Source organism: Poecilia reticulata, chromosome 12, assembly GCF_904066995.2.
Source record: "Poecilia reticulata chromosome 12, P_reticulata-male-v2, whole genome shotgun sequence".
Lineage (NCBI taxonomy): Eukaryota > Metazoa > Chordata > Actinopteri > Cyprinodontiformes > Poeciliidae > Poecilia > Poecilia reticulata.
This window is the reverse complement of record NC_088841.1, coordinates 31785688-31809902: the sequence shown is the minus strand read 5'-3', so window position 1 is coordinate 31809902 and position 24215 is coordinate 31785688. Positions and strand designations below refer to the sequence as shown.

Sequence of the window (24215 nt, the reverse complement as noted above, 5' to 3'; positions counted from 1 at the left end):
GCTGCCTTTACCTTTTATATTACTCAGATAATATAAATATAAAACAAAGGAAAATACAATTGTATTTCTTTCAGAAACAAGAATATGAAATCCACAGCTGTCACCAATGCTCTGCATTAATAAATAAACGTTTACTTTTAATATACAGTTGGGACAAAAGTATTTAGTCAGTCACCAATTGTGCAAGTTCTCCGACTTAAAAAGATGAGGGAGGCCTGTAATTCAGAGGTCCCCAAGCCTGGTCCTCAAGGCCCAATGTCCTGCATGTTTTAGATGTTTCCCTGCTGCTGCACACCTGAGTTAAATGAACAGGTGATTAACTGGCTTCTGCAGCAATTGAAAGAATGCAAAGGAGGTGATGCAATCATATGCATCAACTGTACTGGAGTCCGGACTCATCAAAAACATGCAGGACAGCTGTCCCTGAGGACCAGGGTTGGGGACCACTGCTGTGATTGACATCATAGGTAGACCTCAAAAAATCATATTGTCTGATTTTTAAAGAATTTATTTGTAAATAAGGGTGGAAAATAAGTATTTGGTCACCTACAAACAAGCAAGATTTCTGGTTGTCACAGACCTGTAACTTCTTTAAGAGGCTCCTCTGTCCTTTACCCATTACCTGTATTAATGACACCTGTTTGAACTCATTAACAGTATAAAAGACACCTGTCCACAACCTCAAACAGTCACACTCCAAGTTCCACTATGATGAAGACCAAAGATCTGCACCAGGCTGGGAAGACTGAATCTGCAGTCGGCAGGCAGCTTGGTGGGAAGAAATCTCCTGTGGGAGCAATAATAAGAAAATGGAAGACCTATAAGAACAATGCTAATCTCCCTCAATCAGAGGCTCCACCAAGATCTCTGCCCGCGGGGTCAGAATGGTGAGCAAAAATCCCAGAACCACACGGGGGAACCTAGTGACCTAGTGAATAGGTCACTAGGTCACTGCAGAAAGCTGAGATCAATGTTATAAAGGCTACAGACAGTAACACACTACGCCGCCAGGGACTCAGATCTTGCATTACTAAATGTTCCCCCTGCTTAAGCCAGTACATATCCGGGCGCTTCTGAAGTTTGCTAAACAGCATTTGGATGTTCCAGAGTATTGGGAGAATGTCATATGGTCAGATGAAACCAAAGTAGAACTGTTTGGTATAAACACAACTCATCATGTTTGGAGGAGAGTGAATGCTGAGTTGCATCCAAAGAACATCATACCAACTGTGAAGCATGGGGGTGGCAGCATCATGCTTTGGGGCTGTTTCTCTGCAAAGGGACCAGGACGACTGGTCTGTGTACATGAAAGAACGAATGGGGCCGTGAATTGAGATTTTGAATGCAAACTTCCTTCCACCAGCAAGAGCATTGGAGATGAAACGTGGCTGGGTCTTTCAGCAGGACAATGATCCCAAACACACTGCCAGGGCAACAAAGGAGTGGCTTCATAAGAAGCATTTCAAGGTGCTGGAGTGGCCTACTCAGTCTCCAGATCTCAACTGCATAGAAAACCTTTAGAGGGAGTTGAAAGTCTGTGTTGCCCCAGAACATCACTGCTTTAGAGATGTGCTGGAGGAATGGGCCAACATTCCAGCAACGATGTGCCAACCATGTACAACCTTGTAATAATGTCATAATTATTATTATTATAATTACATTATTATAATAATGTAATTATTATTATGTCGATATAATGACATTATTATTGGCATAATAATGTCATTATTGGCAATGACATTCGACCTGTCATTGCCAAGGTTCAAATACTTATTTTCCACCCTTATTTGTAAATAAATTCTTTAAAAATCAGGCAATGTGATTTTCTGAAATTTTTAGTTGAGGTCTACCTATGATGTCAGTTACAGACCTCTTATCTTTTCTCTACAATAAACCATCTCCTCAATCCCATTCAACAAACTTATGCTGAGGATTCGACTGAAAAATGCAACCTGTTTCTCTCATTCTTCAAAAACAAAGTTAACTCTATTAGATCTCAGTTCCACAGCCTCCCTGATCTTCGACTGGCACATCATGGGTCCCTGAGCTGCTTTGACGATGTTGCTCAGAGTGAAGTGGAGACTATAATCAAGAAAATGAAGCCATCATCATGTGCCCTGGATCCCTTCCCTCATCATTTGTTGTAGGTGGAGCTGCAGCTCCACCTACAACAAAACTCTCTGTACGAGAAATTTCAGTCTGGGTTCCGTTCTGCTCACAGCACTGAGACCGCTTTGCTGAGAGTTACTAACGATGTCCTCATGGCAGCTGATACCGGTTCTACTTCTCTCCTTGTCCTCCTAGATCTTACTGCAGTCTTTGACACCGGTGTAGCTATTCTCCTACACCGTCTTCATGTGGAGGTCGGTCTCTGTGACACTGTTCTGGACTGGTTTAAATCTTTCCTCTCCAATCGGCTGGAATGTGTTAGCCTTGGCAAGGCCAAGGCTAAGTCCCAGGCTGTCTCTGTCTCCTGTGGTGTCCCACAAGGGTCAGTCCTAGGACCCCTGCTATTTTCCCTCTACATGCTGCCTTTGGGTCAAATCATTAATTGACACAACATCTCCTTCCACTGAAATGCTGACAATGTACAACTTTACATTAGAACTGGAGTATCATCATTACCATTTTCACTCACTGCCTTCACCACCTGCCTGGAAGAGATAAGGACGTGGATGAATCAGAACTTTCTTCAGTTAAACTTCTCCAAAACTGAGGCCATGTTGATCTGAACACCTCACCAGGTCCAATCTTAAACTTTGACGACCATTTTCTTTTCTGGACAAGACATCCTGCTTTCCACCACAGTTACAAATCTTGGAGTTAGAATGGATTATCATCTTACATTTGAAAATCATGTTAAGCATCTTCTTAAAACCTGTTTCTTTCATCTTCATAATATCTCCAAAATTCGTCCATCTCTCGCTTTCTCTGATGCCGAGACTCTCGTCCATGCCTTTGTCTCCTCCAGGCTCGACTACTGCAACTCTCTGTTCATTGGAATCCATAAAACAACTTCAGAAGCTTCAATACATTCAAAACAGCGCAGCCAGGATTCTATTGAGAGTCCGGAAATCTGCCCATATTACACCTATTCTACATGATCTTCACTGGCTTCCTGTCACCTACAGAATTCAGTACAAAATTGCTCTCATTACCCATCAATGTTTAAACAGAACTTCACCGGATTATCTGAAGGACCTTCTCATTCCACATTCATCCACCAGATCTCTATGATCACAAGACTGCAACTTCCTCCCACCTCCAGATTAAGGACCATGGGAGATCGGGCATTCGCTGTGGCTGCCCCCGTCTCTGGAACTCTCTCCCGGATTATTTGAGAGCTCCACAACCACTGGATGACTTCAAAAGAGGCTTAAAGACTTTTTAATTAAGCAAGCCTATTCTGCCTCCACATGATTTTTATGATGTTGATTTTATCTACGATTTTAGTTGCACTGTGTAGCACTTTGAGATTTTTCTAATGAAAAGTGCGGTACAAATTACATTGATTATTATTATTATTATTATTATTATTATTATTATTATTATATTATTATTATTATTATTATTATTATTATTATTATTATTAAGAAAAACTAACTTTTTCTTAAAAAAGAAAAAGTTGCCAAGTTTTGATTTAACTGAACTGATTGCGGTAGTTTCCAAATGGTAACTGTAATAGTAAAAGTGCTGATTCTTCGTGTTGCTACTAGCATGTGCTAAATGAACATGGGTGCTTTCTTCTTCTTCTGCTTCTTCTTTAGATTTAAACAGCAGCTTGCATCCATTATTTTTGCACTACTGCCATCTATTGGATCCTAATATCTATGCCTCAAATTCTCATAATGATCCCAGTATTATTTAAAAAAATCTTTTTCCCCTCAATGCTATTTAACTGATCAACAACATTCTCAAATTTCAATTCCGTTTTAATGGCTGTTTTTATTTTATTTTCAACTTTGACTTCCAATGAATCACTTTCTGCTAAAGAGCCCCCTGGTGGTTGAAGAAAAATCCACATATATGCCACGTAGTTTAAAGCTTAGGAAAAAAGTAGCTGATTATAGTCTGGAAAATACGGTATACGAAAAAAAAAATTAAATGCTCTCAGGTATTGTTCAGTGGGCCTCACCAAATGTTTAGGCAGGCCTGATTTGGCCCGTGGGCCATAGTTTGGGGACCACTGCTTTAAATGATGAAGCAACTCAGACTGACTCCACCCGGCTGGTGCTCCAGGTGAGCAGAATCAAACAAACCCTAAAGTCGTCCCTGCAGACCAGATGTAGATTTGGATCAACTGTACATCAAGCTTAAGTAACATCTCAGTTAAAGTTTGTTTTCCAGATTATTTTTTGGATTGTTTCTTCCTTAGATTTTATTTTTGTTTTGGTTTATAATTTCATAAAACCATAAACCAATATGTATTTAATGTTGAATGGATTAAAAATGTTTAAAGTACAGAATTCCGTTGGACCCGTAGCTCCCTGCAGCCGCTGACCCTTTACCTGCTGTGGAAACCGAAAAGATGGACTTAATTATTCACTGACTGTTTCAACATGTTTCTGGTTCTAACCAATAAATGATGATTCAGTGTAATCTTGCTGCTGTTGTATTGAGCTCATTTTAAGAGCTTCTGAGAAACAGAGGATTTTCATTCATGTGTTTCTGGTTCATGTCTTGAGACGTTAGCAAATAAACTTTCCTCTGTCTACCAGTCAGAGCTGGTCTGACCAGTCAGACCAGTCAGAGCTCATTTCTCCTCATGATACTTTTAGTTTAACCTCTCATGTTCAGGTGTGGCAGGTGTGATTCTGTTGGGTCTCAGTCTGTTTTTTTGGATATTCTTCTTCAACTCATTGGAACATTTGAACAAACTGTAAGTTTGCTTTATTTCCTCTTTTGGGAACTTTCCTGTTTGTTTCTCCTCTCTAATGTTGGGAGAACAAGGTCACTACTCTATTCAGATCAGTTTCATCTCTCTGCTGTTTGAAGGCTAATCTACAGGATAATTAGATTACTCATGAACTGGAATCAAACATGAACAGCTGATGTTTCTTTTCTTCGCTGAACAAACTGCGTCATGTTTTTATTTCCTGGTATTAAACTCTGGTCTCCACCATTAAATTCAGAAAAAATGTACTGTAGTTTTAGTTCAAAATGAAATACTGTTAAAATGTGTTTGATTCAGTCAGATTATTAAATAATTAATCTTTGATGGAGCGGATAGTTCAGTAATTGTGAACTAAAATACTTTTGAATCTCTGTCAATGAATGTAAATGTTGTGGACTGATAGTAGAAGTGCAGGTTGAACCAGTGAATGTAAATGTTGCTCCATGTCTCCATCTAGTGGACTGATAGTAGAAGTGCAGGTTGAATCAGTGAATGTAAATGTTGCTCCATGTCTCCATCTAGTGGACTGATAGTAGAAGTGCAGCAGCTGATGCAGCTTCCTCTGCCTCTCTGCTGTCTGACTGCATTCACCTGACACTGACATGAAGCAGAGAAGAAGAGCCAATCAGAGGAGGAGCAGCTGATCTTTTTCCAGCACTAATGATGTAAAGGATGATCAGAGTTGATGTGCAGATGAATGATGTGTGTTTCCTCTGCAGGTGAAGCTAGAAAGTGTGTGTGAGCTGGTGTGAATTCAGCAGCATGGATCAGTGTGAGGACAGAGAGGAGGGAGTCCCTCCCTCTAAAACCACTCTGTGTGGGGAAGATGAGAGCCAGAGCAAAGGTCAGAGGTGAGGTCACCATCTCTAACTGTCCACAGCCCTTTTCACACAGCGTTCACTATATCAGGCCAAAACAGACGTGGTGATGAAGCTGCTGCTGCTCCTCTTTGCTGCTTCATCCAGACTGAACAGATTCAGTTTTAATCATCATGTTTCTGTCAGGATCCATCAGAGACTCAAACCAGAACCAGAACCAGAACCCAGCTGTGTGTCCTTTAAGAGCGACTGGTCAAAGGATGATCCCATTGACTTTAAATCTCCTGGATCTCCACCATCAGAGAGGTGAGCTGTTTCTAACTGCTGTAAACTGAACCAGTAAGTTTCAGATGTTCCCAGTTATATTTACAAAGGTTTGATCCATTATAGCCTGTTATGATCTCAATGTTGATCAACAGGTTTGTTGAGCCACTAGAGGATCATGGGAAATGTAGTTGAACTCTTCTGACTGCAGAACCTTTTAATATAGAAACACTGAAAGTTTTCTAACTTTATTGTTAAAATCTATCTGATTTTAACTGTAAATATTTATTCCACAAATCAAATTAGGACTTTAGACGCTTCTGTTATGATGAAAACACACAAGTCATGTTACTGAGTGAAACAGAAACTGAAACTAACTTTGTTCCTCAGATCAGGCTCCATTTTGAGACGGAGGACAGAAATAACTTGTCGTTTTCAGACATAAGGTTTTTATTATCATGTTTCTAGAACATAATGAAACTGGAGTGGTGCCTCAGTGATCAATAGATGAATCAAAGTCTTAATCAGCCCTGAGGGGGCAGCATGAGGCTGTGGGTGTGTCTGCAGGGGGCAGAGAGGATGGAAGGAGGACAGATTGATTCTCAGCTCTGGGGAAAAAGCTGATCTTTATCCATAAAGTGGTTGTTCACTTTCTGGACCTGCAGCGTTTCCAGACGGTACCAACAGTTTGTGTCCTGGGTGGGTGGATCATCAGCAGCAACACAACTGGCCTTCCTCTGCAGTCGGCCAGTAGATATCAGGTCCAGGTTCGGTAACTGATCCCACAATGCACTGGGCCGTTCTCACCACCCGGGCCGAGTCCTTTTGGTCCTGGGTTGTTGTCGTCCCACCCAGTCCTGCTGAGGCAGAGGATGCTCTTCATCACGGCTCTGTAGACGTTCTGGAGCCGCTGAGCAGGAAGTCCAGCCCTTTGCAACTTCCTGAGGAAGAAGAGTCTTTGTTGGGCCTTCCTCGTCAGAACAGAGGTGTTCAGTGACCAGGTCCGGTCCGAGGTGACCTGGATGTCCAGGAATCTGATGTTGTCTCCCTACACACTCCACCACCTCCACCTGGACTGTAACAGGTGGTGCCCTGTCAGATTTTCCTACCGTAGAGCATCGATCTGCGCTTCGCCTCTCGGTGGGACGGATAGAAGACCGTCTGTCATGGATCCTTTAGGGGTCGAGCTTTGCTGGATTTATTTAATTTAAGGGATCAAGGAAGTATTTAGACGGAAAATTAAATTAATTGAAATTGAAACTTTATTGTGAATCGTTGCTGCTTATAAATTGTTGTTACATGAAGAAACACATTTATATTTCATGAGAGAAATATTTAACAAAGTGCCACAACTTAGTTACTGCGACTGAGATCTACAGGATCCCACATGATCCCACCTTTAGGCAGCACCAACACCTGGAGGTGATCATGAATATAAACTAAATCAGAACTTAATGAGTCTTTTAAAGAGCAGAACTGGGTTTATGTTAGTAGGAAAAACCAGAACAAAAACACTTTAAACTACCGCAAAGTATTAAAACTATAATAAGATAAAATTTTTTGAAGAAATGTATAATATTACCAGAATAAAGTTGTCATATTCTGACTTTATTCTCATATTTTATTTATTTTTATATATTTTCTTAGTGTGTCCATAATACTCCATCCTGTTAAACTGCTTTACCTGATTATTTAAATCCTAAAATGTGACACATCTCTCCTTCCTCTGCAGTCTGGGGTTCATCAGAAACTGATGTTTCTCTGATCTGTGGAGTCAAACCAGATTTAAACTCAACAGATTTCCCTCTCTTCCTCCTCTCTGAGTTGTTTCTTCTCCAGTTGGACTTCTTGTTTCTCCTGGCAGCAGTGAGAAACTCTTTGTCTCTCTAAGCGCTGCTGGAAACCTGAACAGATCTGCTGGGAGCTGAGAGTGATCAGATCCTCCTCATGATCTCCATGGATCACCTGATCCTGAATCTCTCTGATTGTTGGTCCGTCTGGAAAATATTCCTTCCACATATTCCTGCCTCTCTGACTGAACCGACTCTCAGCAGGAGGACTGGCAGCCCGTCTAAAGGAGGTCTGGACCCCAAAGGTTTCAGAACCGCTGCTTTAACTGAGCCCATCTGTTCAGGACCAACACATCACCACTTCATAGGAAATGTTCACTCCTTCATTCACTACATCTGACCTCACTCTGGATGTTTCTGCAGACCTGGAACATGATTCCAGTTCAGGTTTCAGGTTTTAAATGTTGTTAATAAAGTCAGAAGTTCTCCAGAAGGTTCTGGATCAGCCAGCAGACATCAGAAGGTCATGAAGAAGTGAAGGAGAGAACAATTCAAACCCAGATGGTTCCTGCTGGATCAGGTTCCTCTGATCCTCTGAACACATGATGGGATCAACTTTCTGCTGACTGGATCACTGGGAACTGACTGGTTCTGGTTTCTCTTTCAGACTCACTGAAATCCAGAAGATGGAAGATTTGGACCTAAAGCAGGACAGAGCAGAACCTCCAGGATCCGTCTGTCCCTCTATGAGGAGTGACCGGTCCAAGGGAATCCCTCCATTCTTCAGTACTGAACCTGGACCCTCAGACAGGAAGTAAGGAACCAGTTTCTAACTGATTCTTGTGACTCCACACAGATTTATTTAATATTAACTTGTTTATCTTCAGCAAATGAATAAAAAGAAACATAATTTTTCTGCCAACTTGAAGCTGAGTAGACATGAGGAATGTCAGCCAATCAGAGGAGTTTTAATGAGGCTTCAGTGAGTCAGAGATGGATGGAAATGATCCATGGAAACAGAAACAACCAGAACTTTAGAGAGCAACAATTCAGAGATAAACCCACTGAGAGAGGAAACTTCTTTACTGGGACCAGTCTATATACTGGGAACACTGGGACCAGTCTATATACTGGGAACACTGTGAACATGTGATCCAGGTTGATGATCCAGAACTTTAAACTTTCTGTTTCTCTGCAGCAGTTTGTGTTCTGGAGCCTCAGGCATAAAGCGTCCGCACAAAAAATGTGCGGTACCATATTTTACGCAAACGTCGGCATGTATAAAAATTAACTTTGCGTCAAGGTTTGCATAAATATACGCACACATTTTCGCTGGCGTGAAAATGTGCAGCAGCCACACAAACTTTTTCTGTGGACAATATCAAACCACAAAGAGTCAAAACTCACTAAATACTGAAATCTGACCATTTAGACCAAGAAGCATCAAACTTGTTTTTCATGTTTTTAATATTTTATTGCTTAAACATAAACGATGAAACTGAACTGCATTTATCCTCAGACAATAAGCTAACACACACACACAAAATAAAGAAAATAAAAGTGAAAGGATGTGAAAACCTCACTAGAATGTAAATAATACTTTTCCTCAGTTTTTGTCTCATAAAGATGTGACTCATCGGTCTGAATGCATCTATGGAGTAATTTCATTCTCACTAAAAAAGAAAACAGAGTTGGATCAGCAGATTAACTCAAACCTGCTGATTAAAAACAATCAACAGGTTTGATTATTGAAGGTGATCAGGTGTGGAGACAATCACAGGTCCATCAGTAGCTGCATCAAGGTGAGCAGCTACCTGAGGAGCTTTGGTTCTGATGGAGAACAATGGAAGGATTCAGAGGGAGGATTGATCAGAGATCAGATTGATCTGATGGTTTATTAGTGTTTAGATTAATCCAGACTGATCATCCTGGAGCTCTGAGCAGAACTTAAAGAAGGAGCCGAGCGGTACCGGTCCAGCTGCAGCCATCCTTCAGTCGAGCCGCTTTGTGAATGAACCTTATGGACATAAAGCATCTTTATTCTGTAAATGTAAACTTATAAACATGATTCTACTATTTAGAATAAACGTCCACTTTCCCACTCAGAGACTCTCTGTCTGTCTTTAAATCCTGGCTGAACGATCTGCTGCTCAAACAGCCATTTGAACTTAGATCTCTTTATTTTTTTATTTGAAATATTTTATTTCTTTAAAATGTATTTTTATTTTTATGAGGTGACATTATGTGCCCTTAAAGCACATTTTAAATAAAATATGTAATTATTATTATAAATACTTATACTGCTTCAAACAAGGACGTTGCCATGGTTACTGCTTCACATGGTGGCAGACTTCCAGGTATTTCTACTAACTTACATTAATATTTATTAATGGAGGCGACAGGCCAAAACAGACGTGGTGATGAAGCTGCTGCTGCTGCTGCTGCTCCTCTTTGCTACTTAATCCAGACTGAACAGATTCAGTTTTAATCATTATGTTTCTGTCAGGAACCAAAAGAGACTCAGACCAGAACCAGAACCAGAACCCAGCTGTGTGTCCTCAATATTTGATCTTATGTTTCCATGAGATCCATTTAACCATCATTCAGGTAGTGATACTGTATCACAGTAGTAAAACTACTGCCCCTGCTGGTCAGGTATTCACACCATTCATAAACAATTACTGCTGATGATTAAGAGGGAATAAATCAAGCAGAATAAATTCACTTTTCAATCAGGACACATTTGCATAAATTATATTGACATAAACTTTGAGGCACAAACATTTAACTACGTTTTCTTCTGTTTGACATCAACTTAATTTTTCCAAACAAAACAGACACATATTGTGTGTTTACTAAGCATGCCTATATCCAGGGGAGAAAGTAGTTTTAAATTCTTGGGGTATAATGACATATAAAAAAAAACAAAATTCTCTTCTCACCTCCGCGGGTGGTTTCTTACATCCTCTGAGCTCGGGTCCTCTACCAGAGGCCTGGGAGCTTGAGGGTTCTGCGCAGTATCTTGGCTGTGCCTAGAACTGCACATTTCTGGACTGAGATGTCTGATGTTGTTCCTGGATCTGTTTTAGCCACTGCTCCAGTTTGGGGGTGACTGCCCCGAGGGCCCGATGACCACAGGCACCACTGTGGTCTTCACCTTCCAGGTCTTTTCCAGTTCCTCCCTGAGGCCCTGGTATTTCTCCAATTTCTCATGCTCCTTTTTCCTGATGTTGCAATCACTTGGTATTGCTACATCCACCACGACGACTTTCCTCTGTTGTTTATCCACCACTGCAATGTCCGGTTGGTTCGCCATTACCATCTTGTCTTTCTGGATCTGGGAGTCCCACAGGATCTTAGCTCGGTCATTCTCCACCACCTTTGGGGGTGTTCCCCACTTTGATCTCGGGGCTTCCAGTCCATATTCTGCACAGATGTTCCTGTACACTATGCCCACCACTTGTTTATGTTGTTCCATGTACGCTTTCCCTGCCAGCATCTTGCACCCTGCTATTATGTGCTGGACTGTCTCAGGGGCCTCTTTGCACAACCTACACCTTGGGTCTTGTCTAGTGTGGTAGATCTGAGCCTCTATTGCTCTGGTGTTTAGGGCCTGTTCCTGTGCAGCCAGAATAAGTGCCTCTGTGCTGTCCTTGAGTCCAGCTTTCTCCAGCCATTGGTAGGATTTCCTGATATCAGCCACTTCAGTTATTTGCCGGTGGTAAATCCCATGTAGGGGCTTGTCCTCCCATGGTGGTACCTCCAGCACTTCATCCTCTGCTCCCCATTGCCTGAGACATTCGCTGAGCACATCGTCTGTTGAGGCTTTGTCCTTGATGCATCTATGGATCTTGGATGTTTCATCCTGGACAGTGGCTCTCACACTCACTAGACCTCTGCCTCCTTCCTTACGGTTCGTGTACAGTCTCAGGGTGCTGGATTTGGGGTGGAACCCTCCATGCATGGTTAGTAGCTTCCGATTCTTAACATCCATTTATCTCTTCCATTGGCCATCTAATTATTCCTGCAGGGTATCTGATTACTGGTAAGGCATAGCTGTTTATTGCATGGATCTTGTTCTTGCCATTGAGCTGGCTTCTTAGGACTTGCCTTAGGTTGGAGGTATTTGGCTGTGGCTCCTTTCCTTGTGACCTCATTGAGGTTGCCATTTGCTTGTGGTATTCCCAGGTACTTGTAACTGTGCTCTATGTCTGCTATTGTTCCTTTTGGGAGTGAGACCCTTCTGTGTGGATGACCTTCCCTGTCTTTGTAACCATCCGACCACACTTCTCTAGTCCAAATGACATCCCAATGTTAGTGCTGTAGATCCTGGTGGTATGGATCAGTGAGTTTCTCGCTCGCTCTTGGCGACCAGCTTGATGTAATCCATGTAGAGGAGGTGACTGATTGTGGCCCCATTCTTGAGTCATTATCCATAGACAGTCTTGTTGATGATTTGGCTGAGGGGGTTCAGGCCTATGTAGAACAGCAGTGGGGACAGAACATCTTCTTGATATATGCCACATTTGATGGACACTTGTGCAAGTGGTTTGCAGTTGGCTTCAAGGGTGGTTTTCCACCGCCCCATCGAGTTAGCAATGAAGGCTCTTAGAGTTCTGTTGATGTTGTACATCTCTAAGCAATCAATGATCCAAGTGTGTGGCATTGAGTCATAGGCTTTCTTGTAATCAATCCAAGCCGTGCACAGGTTGGTGTGTCGGGTTTTGCAGTTTCAGGCGACTGTGTGGTCTACCAGGAGTTGGTGTTTGGCTCCTAAGCTATTTATGCCTATGCCCTTCTATGCCATGCTCGTATCCTATCCATGTGCCCAATTATCTTAGCCTCTTTGATGCCTGACATGAGCTTCCATGTTGTAGAGCAGTGTTTTTCAACCACTGTTCCGCCGCACACTAGTGTGCCGTGAGTGATCGTCAGGTGTGCCGTGGAAATTATTCAATTTCACTACGGTACCGTATTTTCCGGACTAAAAGCTGCTACTTTTTTCCTTAACTTTGAACCATGCGGATTGTAGCCCGCTGTGGCTTTTCTGTGGATTTTTCTTCAACCACCAGGGGGGCTCGCTAGCAGGAAGTCAATTATTAGAAGTCAAAATTGTAAATCAAAGAAGAACGGCTAATTTTCATTTAGAACAACCACATGCTAGCAGCAGGCACGACGGAGAAATGTTTTCAAACTCGTATGATGCAGCTTTTAAGTTGAGGGTTGTCGATCTGGCTCTACAGGAGGGAAATAGAGCCGCTGCAATTAAGCTCGGTGTGAACGAAACCATGGTTCGGCTTTGGAGACGGAGTGCTGCGTCCAGCAGATTTATTAGGACGAGGCATTCTGCTGGGTCCTAATGGAAAACCGAGAGCAGCTTCCAGTTTTTATTTTTTTTAATTGAGGGTGCTAGTATGGTGAGCTCTATAGTCCGAAAATACGGTAATTGGTTTTAAAAGATTTTTTGAAAATGAATTGTCTGCAAATAATGCCATCTTCGAGTTTCTGCTGTAGTAGTAGCAGCGGCGTAATCATGTAATGTTCTTACCACTAGATGGCAGTAGGTACAGAGCATTTTACATTAAAACGAGAATTAGTGATGCACGAATGTTACAGGTAGCGGTGAGAGCACTAAATCTAGAAAGACTGTGATGACAGTGATGGAAAAGACAGTGAAGCTCAGCAGTAGTTGGGTTGGAAAGAACATGAGTCCATTTCCCACAACATGTCTGTGTGAAGTGAGCTTCTCAAGCCTGGCTACTATAAAAACTAAAAGCAGAAACTGAGAGCTGTTGAGGAAGAGCTTTGTCTTTCTTCCATTTCTGCCAGGAAATCAGATCTGTTTTCATCCAAACATGCACGTTTCACACTAGGTGGGTAAAATATACAGATATTGACATTTTGTACATGCAACTCTTCATATTGTAACAGTGAATATGAAGTGAAATGTTTCCCAAATATTATTGCGTCTTTCAGAATAAGAATTATTTTCTGTATTCTGGCTATAAGATGCTTGTGGATTAGTTTCTAAAACACTTTGAAGTTTTCTACAACTTCTTTAAATTTAACACCACAGTGTTGTGGCACTGTTCAGGTGTATTTTTGAAGTGGACATGTTAAGTGCAATTTGAAATAAGAAATGTAAAATGTGATAATACATTTTTGTGTTTATTTGATTCCTATTCAAGAGACTTTGATAAGAATGACTATATATAGGCGGCTACAGAGTATCTTTATTTCCATTTTTAGTTGGTGGTGTGCCTCGGGATTTTTTTCAATTAAAACAGTGTACCTTGACTCAAAAATGGTTGAAAAACACTGTTGTAGAGAGACAGGTTGTTGGCCGATAGTTGGATGGGACTGAACCCTTTGAGAGATCCTTCTGGAACAGGATTGTGTGCCCTTCAGTTGACCATTCAGAGTGAGTCCCATTTTGTAGCAGCTGGTTCAGTTGAGTTGCCAGTCGCTCATGGAGGGCAGTGAGTTTCTTCAGCCAGTAGGCATGGATCATGTCAGGTCATGGTGCTGTCCAGTTTTTCATACCCGAGACTCTTTCTTGGACATCTACCACAGTGATGGTTACTGGTGCTTGTTCAGGGAAGTTGCTGTGGTCCTCTCATAGAGAAGTTAGCCACTGTGCATTGCTGTTGTGGGACGCCTCCCTTTCCCATATGCCTTTCCAGTATTGTTCAGTCTGCAGCCTTGGTGGGTCAGCTCTGTTGTTATTACCCTGTCATTGGGAGTACACTTTAGCTGGTTGGGTGGAGAGAAGAGCTGGTTAATCCTCCTGGCTTCATTTTCTCTTGTGCATCTCTTTAGACGGCTGGCCAAGGCTTGGGGCCTTTGTTTGGCAGTTTCGAGTGCTTCAGGTTTGGGTATCTGGCTGTACTTCTTAGGTACTGATCTTTTCATTGCACCTCTTTGGAGTTCTGAAAGTTGGCTCACTTCTGTCCTTGTTATCTTGATTTTAGCCTCTGACTGTCTTTTCCATGGTGGGTATTGGGTCTCATGGTTGCTCTTATAGCCAAGCATCTCAAGGTTCACTGATGCTGAGTTGTATACCAGCTCATTGGTTGCTGTTATGGTGTTGGTAGGGATAGTTCTCAATGCTGCATTCACATCTTCAATGAGACTTTTTGATGGTACTTCACTCAACCATTGTAATTGGCATTGGGGTTGCCTGGTGTTCATTCGGGCCACGATTCTCTCTCTCTCAGGTCAGTTTCTGCCTTGTTCAGCGTTGATGGTTCATTCATTACTGTGACTACATACCCAGTCTCTGGACAGGTAGTTGTACTTAACTCCCCTCTAACCTGGCATCCTGGCTCCCTTTTGCTATAGCATTTGTGTTGTACCTCGTCAATCTCAAGTTGTGATAACAGTTGCCGTTTGTGGATGTTGGAACACATTGAAGTGTCGAAGTAACCTTTTCTTCCACATTCATTGCATGTAGCCTCTCTGAGTAGTACTTGAGTAGTAGCAATCCAACAGATCCATGTTTTCACCTCTCACCCATTTCTGTCTTGTTCCAGTAGCCCATTTTTCATCAAGGTGCTCTGGTTCCCCAGCACCTGACACAGACCTTGTTTAGCCGGGTGACGTCTGAGCCGGCATGTCATGCTTATCAATGTCTCTCATGGTATGAGGTTGGCTATATAGGTTAAAGGGTCTTGCCTAAGGGCAAGACATTCTCCCGGGTGAAAGACCCATTGACTTACCCATTGAGCTATACAGTCAGCTTTATATATATATGGACTATTTATATTATATATATATGGACTATTTATATTATATATATATGGACTATTTTGGAACAACTAATTTTGTGCTTAGTATACTTTAGTAGTATTAAATAGTATTAAATCACAACTAATAGTATACTATACATACTTTTTGGAACAACTTCAAGTGTACTTAAAGTATACTTTTTAAATATAATATTTCAGAGCTTTATTATATTTTGATATAATTATTATATTTTGAGTGTAATAATTCTGTCTCAGAATTATATTAAAATATATATGTTTAATATACTTCAATTATATTTTAAATATAGTATTAATATATTAGTAATGTATTTATATTACACTTAATTTTATTTTAATTTCCTGCTATTGATAATAAACTACAATTTTATTACTCTTAATTCGTCTTTATTCCTACGTACCTATTTTGTATATGACATGCATAACTACACTACAGCACTTACATTGTTTTAGGCTAAAATTGCATGGAAAGGTTAATTACACAAGATGCCCAAGGTAATTCAAATATTTTGTTTTATTACCGACATTTTACAATTGTCCAATTTTACTCACAACTTTATGAACTTTACATAAATTATTAGTTTACACATCAAAAGTGAACACATGATCATGCAAATTTAAGTGTGACAATAAAACATGAAAGTGAGGATCAACGACAGAACATTCCCGTCACTGCACCTTACAGAAACCTACAAAAAGAACAATAGAGCAATCAAACAGAGAAAGCATTTGTATTTAAAGAGAACAGAAAATGGCAAAATAAAAAAAATAATATTTACAATTTTAAGACGTGGACTCACCGTGTATGTGACATCATAAGAACTGATGGTCATTGGGACTGGATGCCTGGGGTGGAAAAAAATTCTGGGTGTCTTCTTTGCCTGTTTATAATGGAAGGGAAAAAATAGTCAGCAATGTCATAGAATCAGTTGATGTTGGCATTAACTATGAAGCTGTTTTAAATGTGGACGTAAAGAGACAAACTACCTTAAAATTTTTCCATCCATGATCTGAACACACTGATCCTTGCAGGGTAGTGAGGAGGGCTGGTGGTGCCCATCTCCAGCAGCCATCAGATGAGAGGCAGGGTTCACCGTGGACAGGTCACCAGTCCATCACAGCGTCCTGAAAGTCAACAACAAACAAAACAAATGAAAGATAAATGTTAGATTAACAAGGAGAAAAATTAATTACTGTTACCTTTAAATCAAATCATGCTTACTAAGCACTTAGTTTTGGTAACAGCAGTTTTTGTTGTTAAAAATGCTCCTCATTGAAAAAACAAACTTGCATCATGAAGACAATGTGGAGGTTCATCCTCATAGCTGATTGGTGATCTGGTGGAGTCAGAGCTTCTTCTGAGACAGGGAAGTCTTTAGGTTTTCTAACACCCAATTTCTCTGGCTTCCTCTTTTATCTTCATTTGCTTAGTTAGACTGCAAACATATGTTGAAGATAAAATCATTGATGAACGAGTTAGAACAACAACCACCTCACAATATCAAAGTCTCTTTGTCTTATGGAATTAAAACCAGGTTAGTTTATGAATTAAAGTATAAGTCGGAACAAACAACCTCCATGCAGTTATAACATGAAGCTGAATGATTACTATACTAATAATCATACAAGTCACAATAAAAATGATAAAATAATTATTTAAGAAACCAATGTAAGTTATATATCTTTACTTGCACTGTTTATAATTAAATGAAGATAATTAATAAGCAAACTTACCACCAGCTAGCAACACTTGGCAGCCTTCGTCCCCCGGGCTCCTTATGTGACACATTTCATTTCCATCAGTCATTGTCCCGTTGTGTTGTCATCTAACTCGGACTAGGACGTCACCAGCTTGAATTTACCAAATTAGTAACTATTGTCAAGGCCCTCTTTACTTTTAAGGCATTATGCGAGTAAAAATGTCAAATTTGAACAGGGTCTGTTATCATCCCTGCTTCAAGTTTTTTCTTCTTTGTGGCGTTTTAAATAAATGAAAATGTGCAATACTGCCACCATCTGGTCTGGAGTATGAACTAGAGCTAATGCCATTGAATACAAGGTTTTACATCACACATCTAAAAATTGATTGGATACTTCCTTAAAAAATTACATCATGATTATAATTATTTTATTGGATGCAATTTTCATAAATAGTAAAAGATTATTAAGGCACTTAAAACTCATACATATTAATTCATATTTTGTTCACTTAAAGTATACTTTTATTTAATATATTAAAAGTGTATTTTGGTACAATTATGTTCAAGGACATCTATATTTGCCCTGAGCTGCCCTCCCCCTGCTTGGTGCGCTTGAGAGTACTAGAACAACGGTGGCAATTACTATGCTGCTAAGAAAAGTTAGAAAATCAGGTTTTCAAAAAAAAAAGAAAAAAAGAAAGGGAGAAAAAGGCAAGAATGTCTATTTATAACCCAGTTTTTCTCCAAGAGAGGTGAGTAGACTTTAGCATAGTTATCTTAGCTACAAACTACTGTTTGCCTCCTTTCCACTAGCATTTAATGAATTAAGGAAATAAATTACCAAAATATTCATATATTTAACTTGTCCCTTGTACCTTTTACCACTTAACAACAGATGAGTCAGTCAGCAGCAGCTCTAACCATGTCCCTTCTGATCTGCCCTCTCCTAAGTGAAATTAAAGCTACAGTATGTAACTTTTATATAAATATATTTTTTCCACATATATGTTAAAACTGTTAACAAATATCTGCCTTTTTCCAGTGCTAGAAACAACCAGTCAGTAGCAGGAGAGTTTTAGATCTGCACCACAATCTCATGTGGTGCTGCTCATCCTTGCTCTGTGCTATTCTGTAACTAGCATAGCCTGTTGTAAATGCCTAGTCTAGTAAACATAGCTACCAGTGATAGCAGATAAACAATTTTCCTGTAACAATAAGTTCTGTCTCCACCATTAGCACATTTAGCAGTGAGTGAATGAAGTTGATTTACAGCAGTAAGACCCTCCTCCTGGTTCTGATTGGTTGTTTTGGTCAGAATGGTGCATTACTTTAGCCAGTAATAGTAATTCAGGGAGGAGGTGGAGACGATTGGTTGTTTTAACAGATTATCTGTCTCATAACAAATTGTCACAACATGGTGGCAACTTTGACAAATATGGAGAAAACATATTTTTTATTAAAGTTACATACTGCAGCTTGAATAAAATGCAACTACATAGCATTTTTTGAGAAGTCTGGATTGCTTCATGTATCTTTTGCATGTTGCCTATGACTGTTGCTCATAGGGAGACATTTCAGTAATCTAAAACTAATATAAAAATTGAAGCAACCTACTTGCATACTGCATGCAGACTGAATTTTACTCTAGCTGTAGAATTTGGCTACAGCTGGGCGGCGCATCCAGCTTTCTGGCTTGAATCGTGGCCGTCACGGCATCAAGATCTGCTCCATGATGTTATAATCATCACGAGAGCAGACTATCCAATGCATCCAGCGCTTGCCATCGGAACATGCTTAACCCATTCGCCCTTCCTCAGAAGCTACACAATTCCATGACACCTTAGCCATGGGGGATGTGCAAAACCCTCACCTTCCCGGTTCCACAGAGATCCCCCAACACACCACAGCCGAGGCTTGGCATGCGGAGTCCCCCGTTCCAACAATCCGGTGGGTGGGATCCCTTCACCACCAGGGAGGTTGAAGATGCTGCGACACATGCCCAACCACAAACATGCGGGTGATCAAACAAAGTTGCGTGGTTCCCCGTAGGGAAGCTCACGACCACTCAAACAGTCTGCACTTAGAGAGATGAAGACCATCCAACGGGCCTGCGACAGACATCAGCTCCAGGAGGGGACAGCCCCTTCCAATAGAATTTATAGGAGACGTAGTCGGCTGGTCAGGCTCAACTCGTTCCCTTGAGCAGGTTGATTTTGCCGACAAGCCGTTACCCAGCGGGACCACAAGGAGGTACAACCATGTAACTGCTGCTCCTCAGGTTTAGGGGGATGCCTGCCCAACTACTACCCCTGTTCCGTGGTCAAAGACCCTCAAAAGGAACATCCCGATGTTAGTAACTCCGAGGTTCCTCGGACCCCTAATAGCGGTACTGAGCGGGGCTCTATACATCAGGTGCCCTTAAGAGAGTCATAGTTACTCCCTCAAAGAAAGCAAGACAGTTGAAAGCTTTTGAAATTGTGATGCTTTTGATGGGTCAGAAACACTCAAAAAATTGTAACAGCAGCTGCGTGGGGGGAGGTGGCCCAATTAAAATTTTTTGGCAGGGAGCCCAAGATTCCTGGCAGTGCCCCTGGGTGGGGGCTTGGACAGTTGGTGAAGGCGAGACCCATCTGAATTCACAGCTTTTCTCTTCCGGTCTTCATCCTTCAAAGACCGCGTAGACTGGGTCCTTCGAAGGATGCAGACACCCGCATTTGGACACAGCAGCTGATATTCGGTTGAAATACAAAGAGATCAGCAGAACTAGCTGCTCACTCTATGGAGGTTCTGACTGTGTCTCTAATGCAGGGGTGCTGAAGTCCAATCCTTGAGAGCTACTATCCTGCAACTTTTAGATGCATCCTTACACCAACATACCAGGATCAGCTCTGAAAAGGTCTTGTAACGAGCAATTCATCTGATTTAGGTGTGTTGGAGCAGGGAGGCTTCTGAAAGTTGCAGGATGGAAACTCTCGAGAACTGGACTTCAGCACCCCTGCTCTAAAGGGTCTTAAGGAAATCTCTAGGATTAGATGACTTGTCTCAGCGCGATCTAGAGAAACTCATCCATGCGTGTATCTTTAGCCGCATTGATTACTGCAACAGTGTCTTCACAGGTCTGACTAATAAATCAATCAAACAGCTGCAGCTAATCCAGACCGCTGCTGCTCGTATTCTCACTAAAACCAGGAAGATAGAGCACATAACACCAGTTTTAAAGTCCCTACACTGGCTCCCTGTAGCTCAGAGAATAGACTTTAAAATACTGTTGTTAGTTTATAAATGATTGGTTTAGCACCACAATACCTTAAAGATCTGTTGTTACTGTACCAACCGTCTAGACCCCTCAGATCTTCTGGTTCTGGTCTGCTCTGCATCCCCAGAACCAGAACCAAACGAGGAGAAGCAGCATTCAGCTTCTATGCACCATTGATTTGGAACAAACTTCCAGAAAACTGTAAAACAGCTGAAACACTGGGTGCCTTTAAATCTCAACTTAAAACCCACCAGTTTAGAGTTGCTTATGGCTAAATTAGGGTTAGAGTGCAGGTTTTGATGTCTTCCATGTTTTTATGTCTTTAATGTTTTTTATTTCTTTTCTACGTTTCAATGATGTAAAGGCCCCGGAAAACGTCCCAGTTAAACAACGTTTAACTAAAGTTCTACAGGGTTTAGAGTCCCAGTTGATGGAGTTTCAACTAAAAACCTAGAGGTTGGAGTCCTTGTCAAATGGTGTTTTTGACTAAATTTCCTGAGGGTTAGAATCCCAGTTAAATGACGTTTAACTGAAGTCCTAAAGGAGTGCAGGTTTTAATGTTTTTATCTTTTTTTTAAATCTCTTTCTCACTGTTTATTTAATGTCACATGCTGTTTTTATTTTAATTATGTAAAGCACTTTGAAATGCCTTGCTGCTGAAATGTGCTATACAAATACAATTTTATTGATTGATAACAGCAGAAGTTTCATTTTGTGTTTATTTCTCAGAAGTTTACGGTAAATAAAACATAAAATAAGAAAAATCCAGTTATTTCCACGCAGTGTCCAGAAAGAGGTGTTGTTTTGCTTGTTGCCTAACAGCTTCGGTCAGCATCCAGCGTTATTCATGTGCTTTTTTTAAGACATATTCGGTGCAGTTTTCTAAAGAAGTATTAAAATGTTAAAAAGGTAGATTGGCTATAGGACCAAATATCCCGACCAAATTTGTTGTCAAACAGTATTTGTAGTAATAATGACGCTAAATGGGATTAATGTCTTGTTTACAGTTTGGTAACGATATTGGAAACAACAGTCATTCATGTTAATATGTTTGATTAACATAGCAGCTTAATTAAATAAAATTTATTGTGAAGTTCTGAGAAATCCTCTCCTTGGGCTGCCACCTTATTGTTGTGGAGGGCTTTGAGTGTCCCAATGATCCTAGGAGCTATGCTGTCTGGGGCTTTATGCCCCTGGTAGGGTCACCCAAGGCAGACAGGTCCTAGGTGAGGAACCAGACAAAGCGCAGTCCGAAGACCCCTTATGATGAATACAAACTTTGGACTTCGTTTCCCTCGCCCGGACGCGGGTCACCAGGGCCCCACTCTGGAGCCAGGCCTGCAGGTGGGGCACGATGGCGAGCGCCTGGTGGCCGGGCTTTTACCCACGGAGCCCGGCTGGGCTCAGCCCGAAGAGGAGACATAGGTCCCCCTTCCGATGGGCTCACCAACTGTCCAAGAGGCCAAAGGGGTCGGGTGCATTGTGCTATGGGCGGCAGCCGAGGGAGGGGACCCTGGCGGTCTGATCCTCAGCTGCAGAAGCTGGCTCTTGGGACGTGGCATATCACCTCTCTGGTGGGGAAGGAACCGGAGCTAGTGTGCGAGGCTGAGAGGTTCCGGCTAGAAATAGTCGGCCTCACCTCGACACATGGCTCTGGTTCTGGAACCACTCTGGAGGTGCCCACGGTGAGAGGCGCCGGGCTGGAGTGGGCATACTTGTTGCCCCCCATTTGGGCGCCTGTACGTTGGGGTTCACCCCGGTGGATGAGGGCAGCCTCCCTCCGCTTACGGGTGGGGGGACAGGTTCTGACTGTTGTTTGTGCTTACGGGCCAAACGGCAGTTCAGATTACCCACCCTTCTTTGAGTCCTTAGAGGGTGTACTGTCGAGTGCCCCTCCTGGGGACTCCCTTATTCTACTGGGGGACTTCAACACTCAAGTGGGCAATGACAGTGAGACCTGGAGAGGCGTGGTTGGGAGGAACGCCCCCCCCGATCTGAACCCAAGCGGTGTTCTGTTGTTGGACTTCTGTGCTCATCACGGATTGTCCATCATGTACACCATGTTCAGGCATAAGGGCGTCCATATGTGCACTTGGCACCAGGACGCCCTAGGCCGCAGTTCGATGATTGACTTTGTCATCGTCTCATCAGATTTGCGGCTGTATGTCTTGGACACTCGGGTGAAGAGAGGTGCGGAGCTGTCCACTGACCACTACCTGGTGATGAGTTGGCTCCGGTGATGGGGGAGGAAGCCGGTCAGACCTGGCAGGCCCAAACATGTAGTGAGGGTCTGCTGGGAACGTCTGGCGGAGTCCCCTGTGAGACGGAGCTTAAACTCTCATCTTCGGCAGAACTTCGAACATGTTCCGGGGGAGGTGGGGGACATTGAGTCTGAGTGGACCATGTTCCGTACCTCCATTGCCGAGGCGGCCTATTGGAGCTGCGGCCGCAAGGTTGTTGGTGCCTGTCGTGGCGGCAACCCTCGAACCCGTTGGTGGACACCTTCGGTGAGGGATGCTGTCAAGCGGAAGAAGGAGGCCTACCGGGCCTTTTTGGCCTGTGGGACTCCAGAAGAAGCTGATGGGTACCGGCGGGCGAAACGGCATGCGGCTCGGGTTGTCGTTGATGCAAAAACTCGGGCGTGGGAGGAGTTTGGAGAGGCCATGGAGACAGACTTCCTTACGGCTTCAAGGCGATTCTGGTCCACCATCCGGCGTCTCAGGAGGGGGAGCACCAACCTCTGCACAAGCAGTGCAGCACCAACACTGTCAATAGTGGGGATGGTGCGCTGCTGACCTCAACTCGGGACGTTGTGGGCCGGTAGGCGGAAAACTTCGAAGACCTCCTCTATCCCACCTACATGCCCTCTGTTGAGGAAGCTGAGCATGGGGACACTGGGTTGGGCTCTCCAATCTCTGGGGACGAGGTCGCCGAGGTGGTCAAAAAGCTCCTCGGTGGCAGGGCCCCGGGGGTGGATGAGATCCGCCCGGAGTTCCTTAAGGCTCTGGATGTTGCAGGGTTGTGTTGGCTTACATGACTCTGCAAAATCTCATGGGTATCGGGGGCAGTTCCCCTGGATTGGCAGCCTGGGGTGGTGGTCCCCCTGTTTAAAAAGGGGGACCGGAGGGTGTGCTCCAATTACAGGGGGATCACACTCTTAAGCCTCCCTGGTAAGGTCTATTCAGGGGTCCTGGAGAGGAGGGTCCGTTGAATAGTCGAACCTCGGATTCAGGAAGGGCAGTGTGGTTTTCGTCCTGGTCGTGGAACACTGGACCAGCTCTACACCCTCAGCAGGGTCCTGGAGGGTGCATGGGAGTTCGCCCAACCAGTCTACGTGTGTTTTGTGGATTTGGAGAAGGCGTTTGACCGTGTCCCTCGGGGGGCCATGTGGGGGTACTCCGGGAGTATGGGGTACCGGGCCCTTTGATACGGGCTGTCAGGTCCCTGTATGACCGGTGTCAGAGTCTGGTCCGCATTGCCGGCAGTAAGTCGGGCTCGTTTCCGGTGAGAGTTGGACTCCGCCAAGGCTGCCCTTTGTCACCGATTCTGTTCATTACTTTATTGGACAGAATTTCTAGGCGCAGCCGAGGTGTTGAGGGGATCCATTAGGATCCCCTCAACACCTCTCACCCCTCAAACCCACGTGGCCTTAGGATCGCATCTCTGCTTTTTGCGGATGATGTGGTCCTGTTGGCTTCATCGGAACGTGATCTGCAGCTCTCACTGG

General features: G+C 42.8%; 2 protein-coding genes across 2 annotated transcripts in view; both read left to right on the top strand.

Annotated features, from left to right (window-relative positions):
• LOC108165980 (NLR family CARD domain-containing protein 3-like) overlaps positions 1–24215 on the top strand; it is a 92063-nt gene that overhangs the window by 15565 nt on the left and 52283 nt on the right. The gene's annotated exons all lie outside the window — the stretch shown is intronic.
• Positions 5299–24215, top strand: part of LOC145554313 (NLR family CARD domain-containing protein 3-like) — a 30974-nt gene continuing 12057 nt past the window's right edge. Inside the window, exons 1-3 of the mRNA XM_081613867.1 lie at positions 5299–5745; positions 5899–6018; positions 8434–8580. Of these exons, the coding sequence (XP_081469993.1) occupies positions 5657–5745; positions 5899–6018; positions 8434–8580 (356 nt within the window). The 5' untranslated portion in view covers positions 5299–5656. The remainder of the gene's footprint in view (positions 5746–5898; positions 6019–8433; positions 8581–24215) is intronic.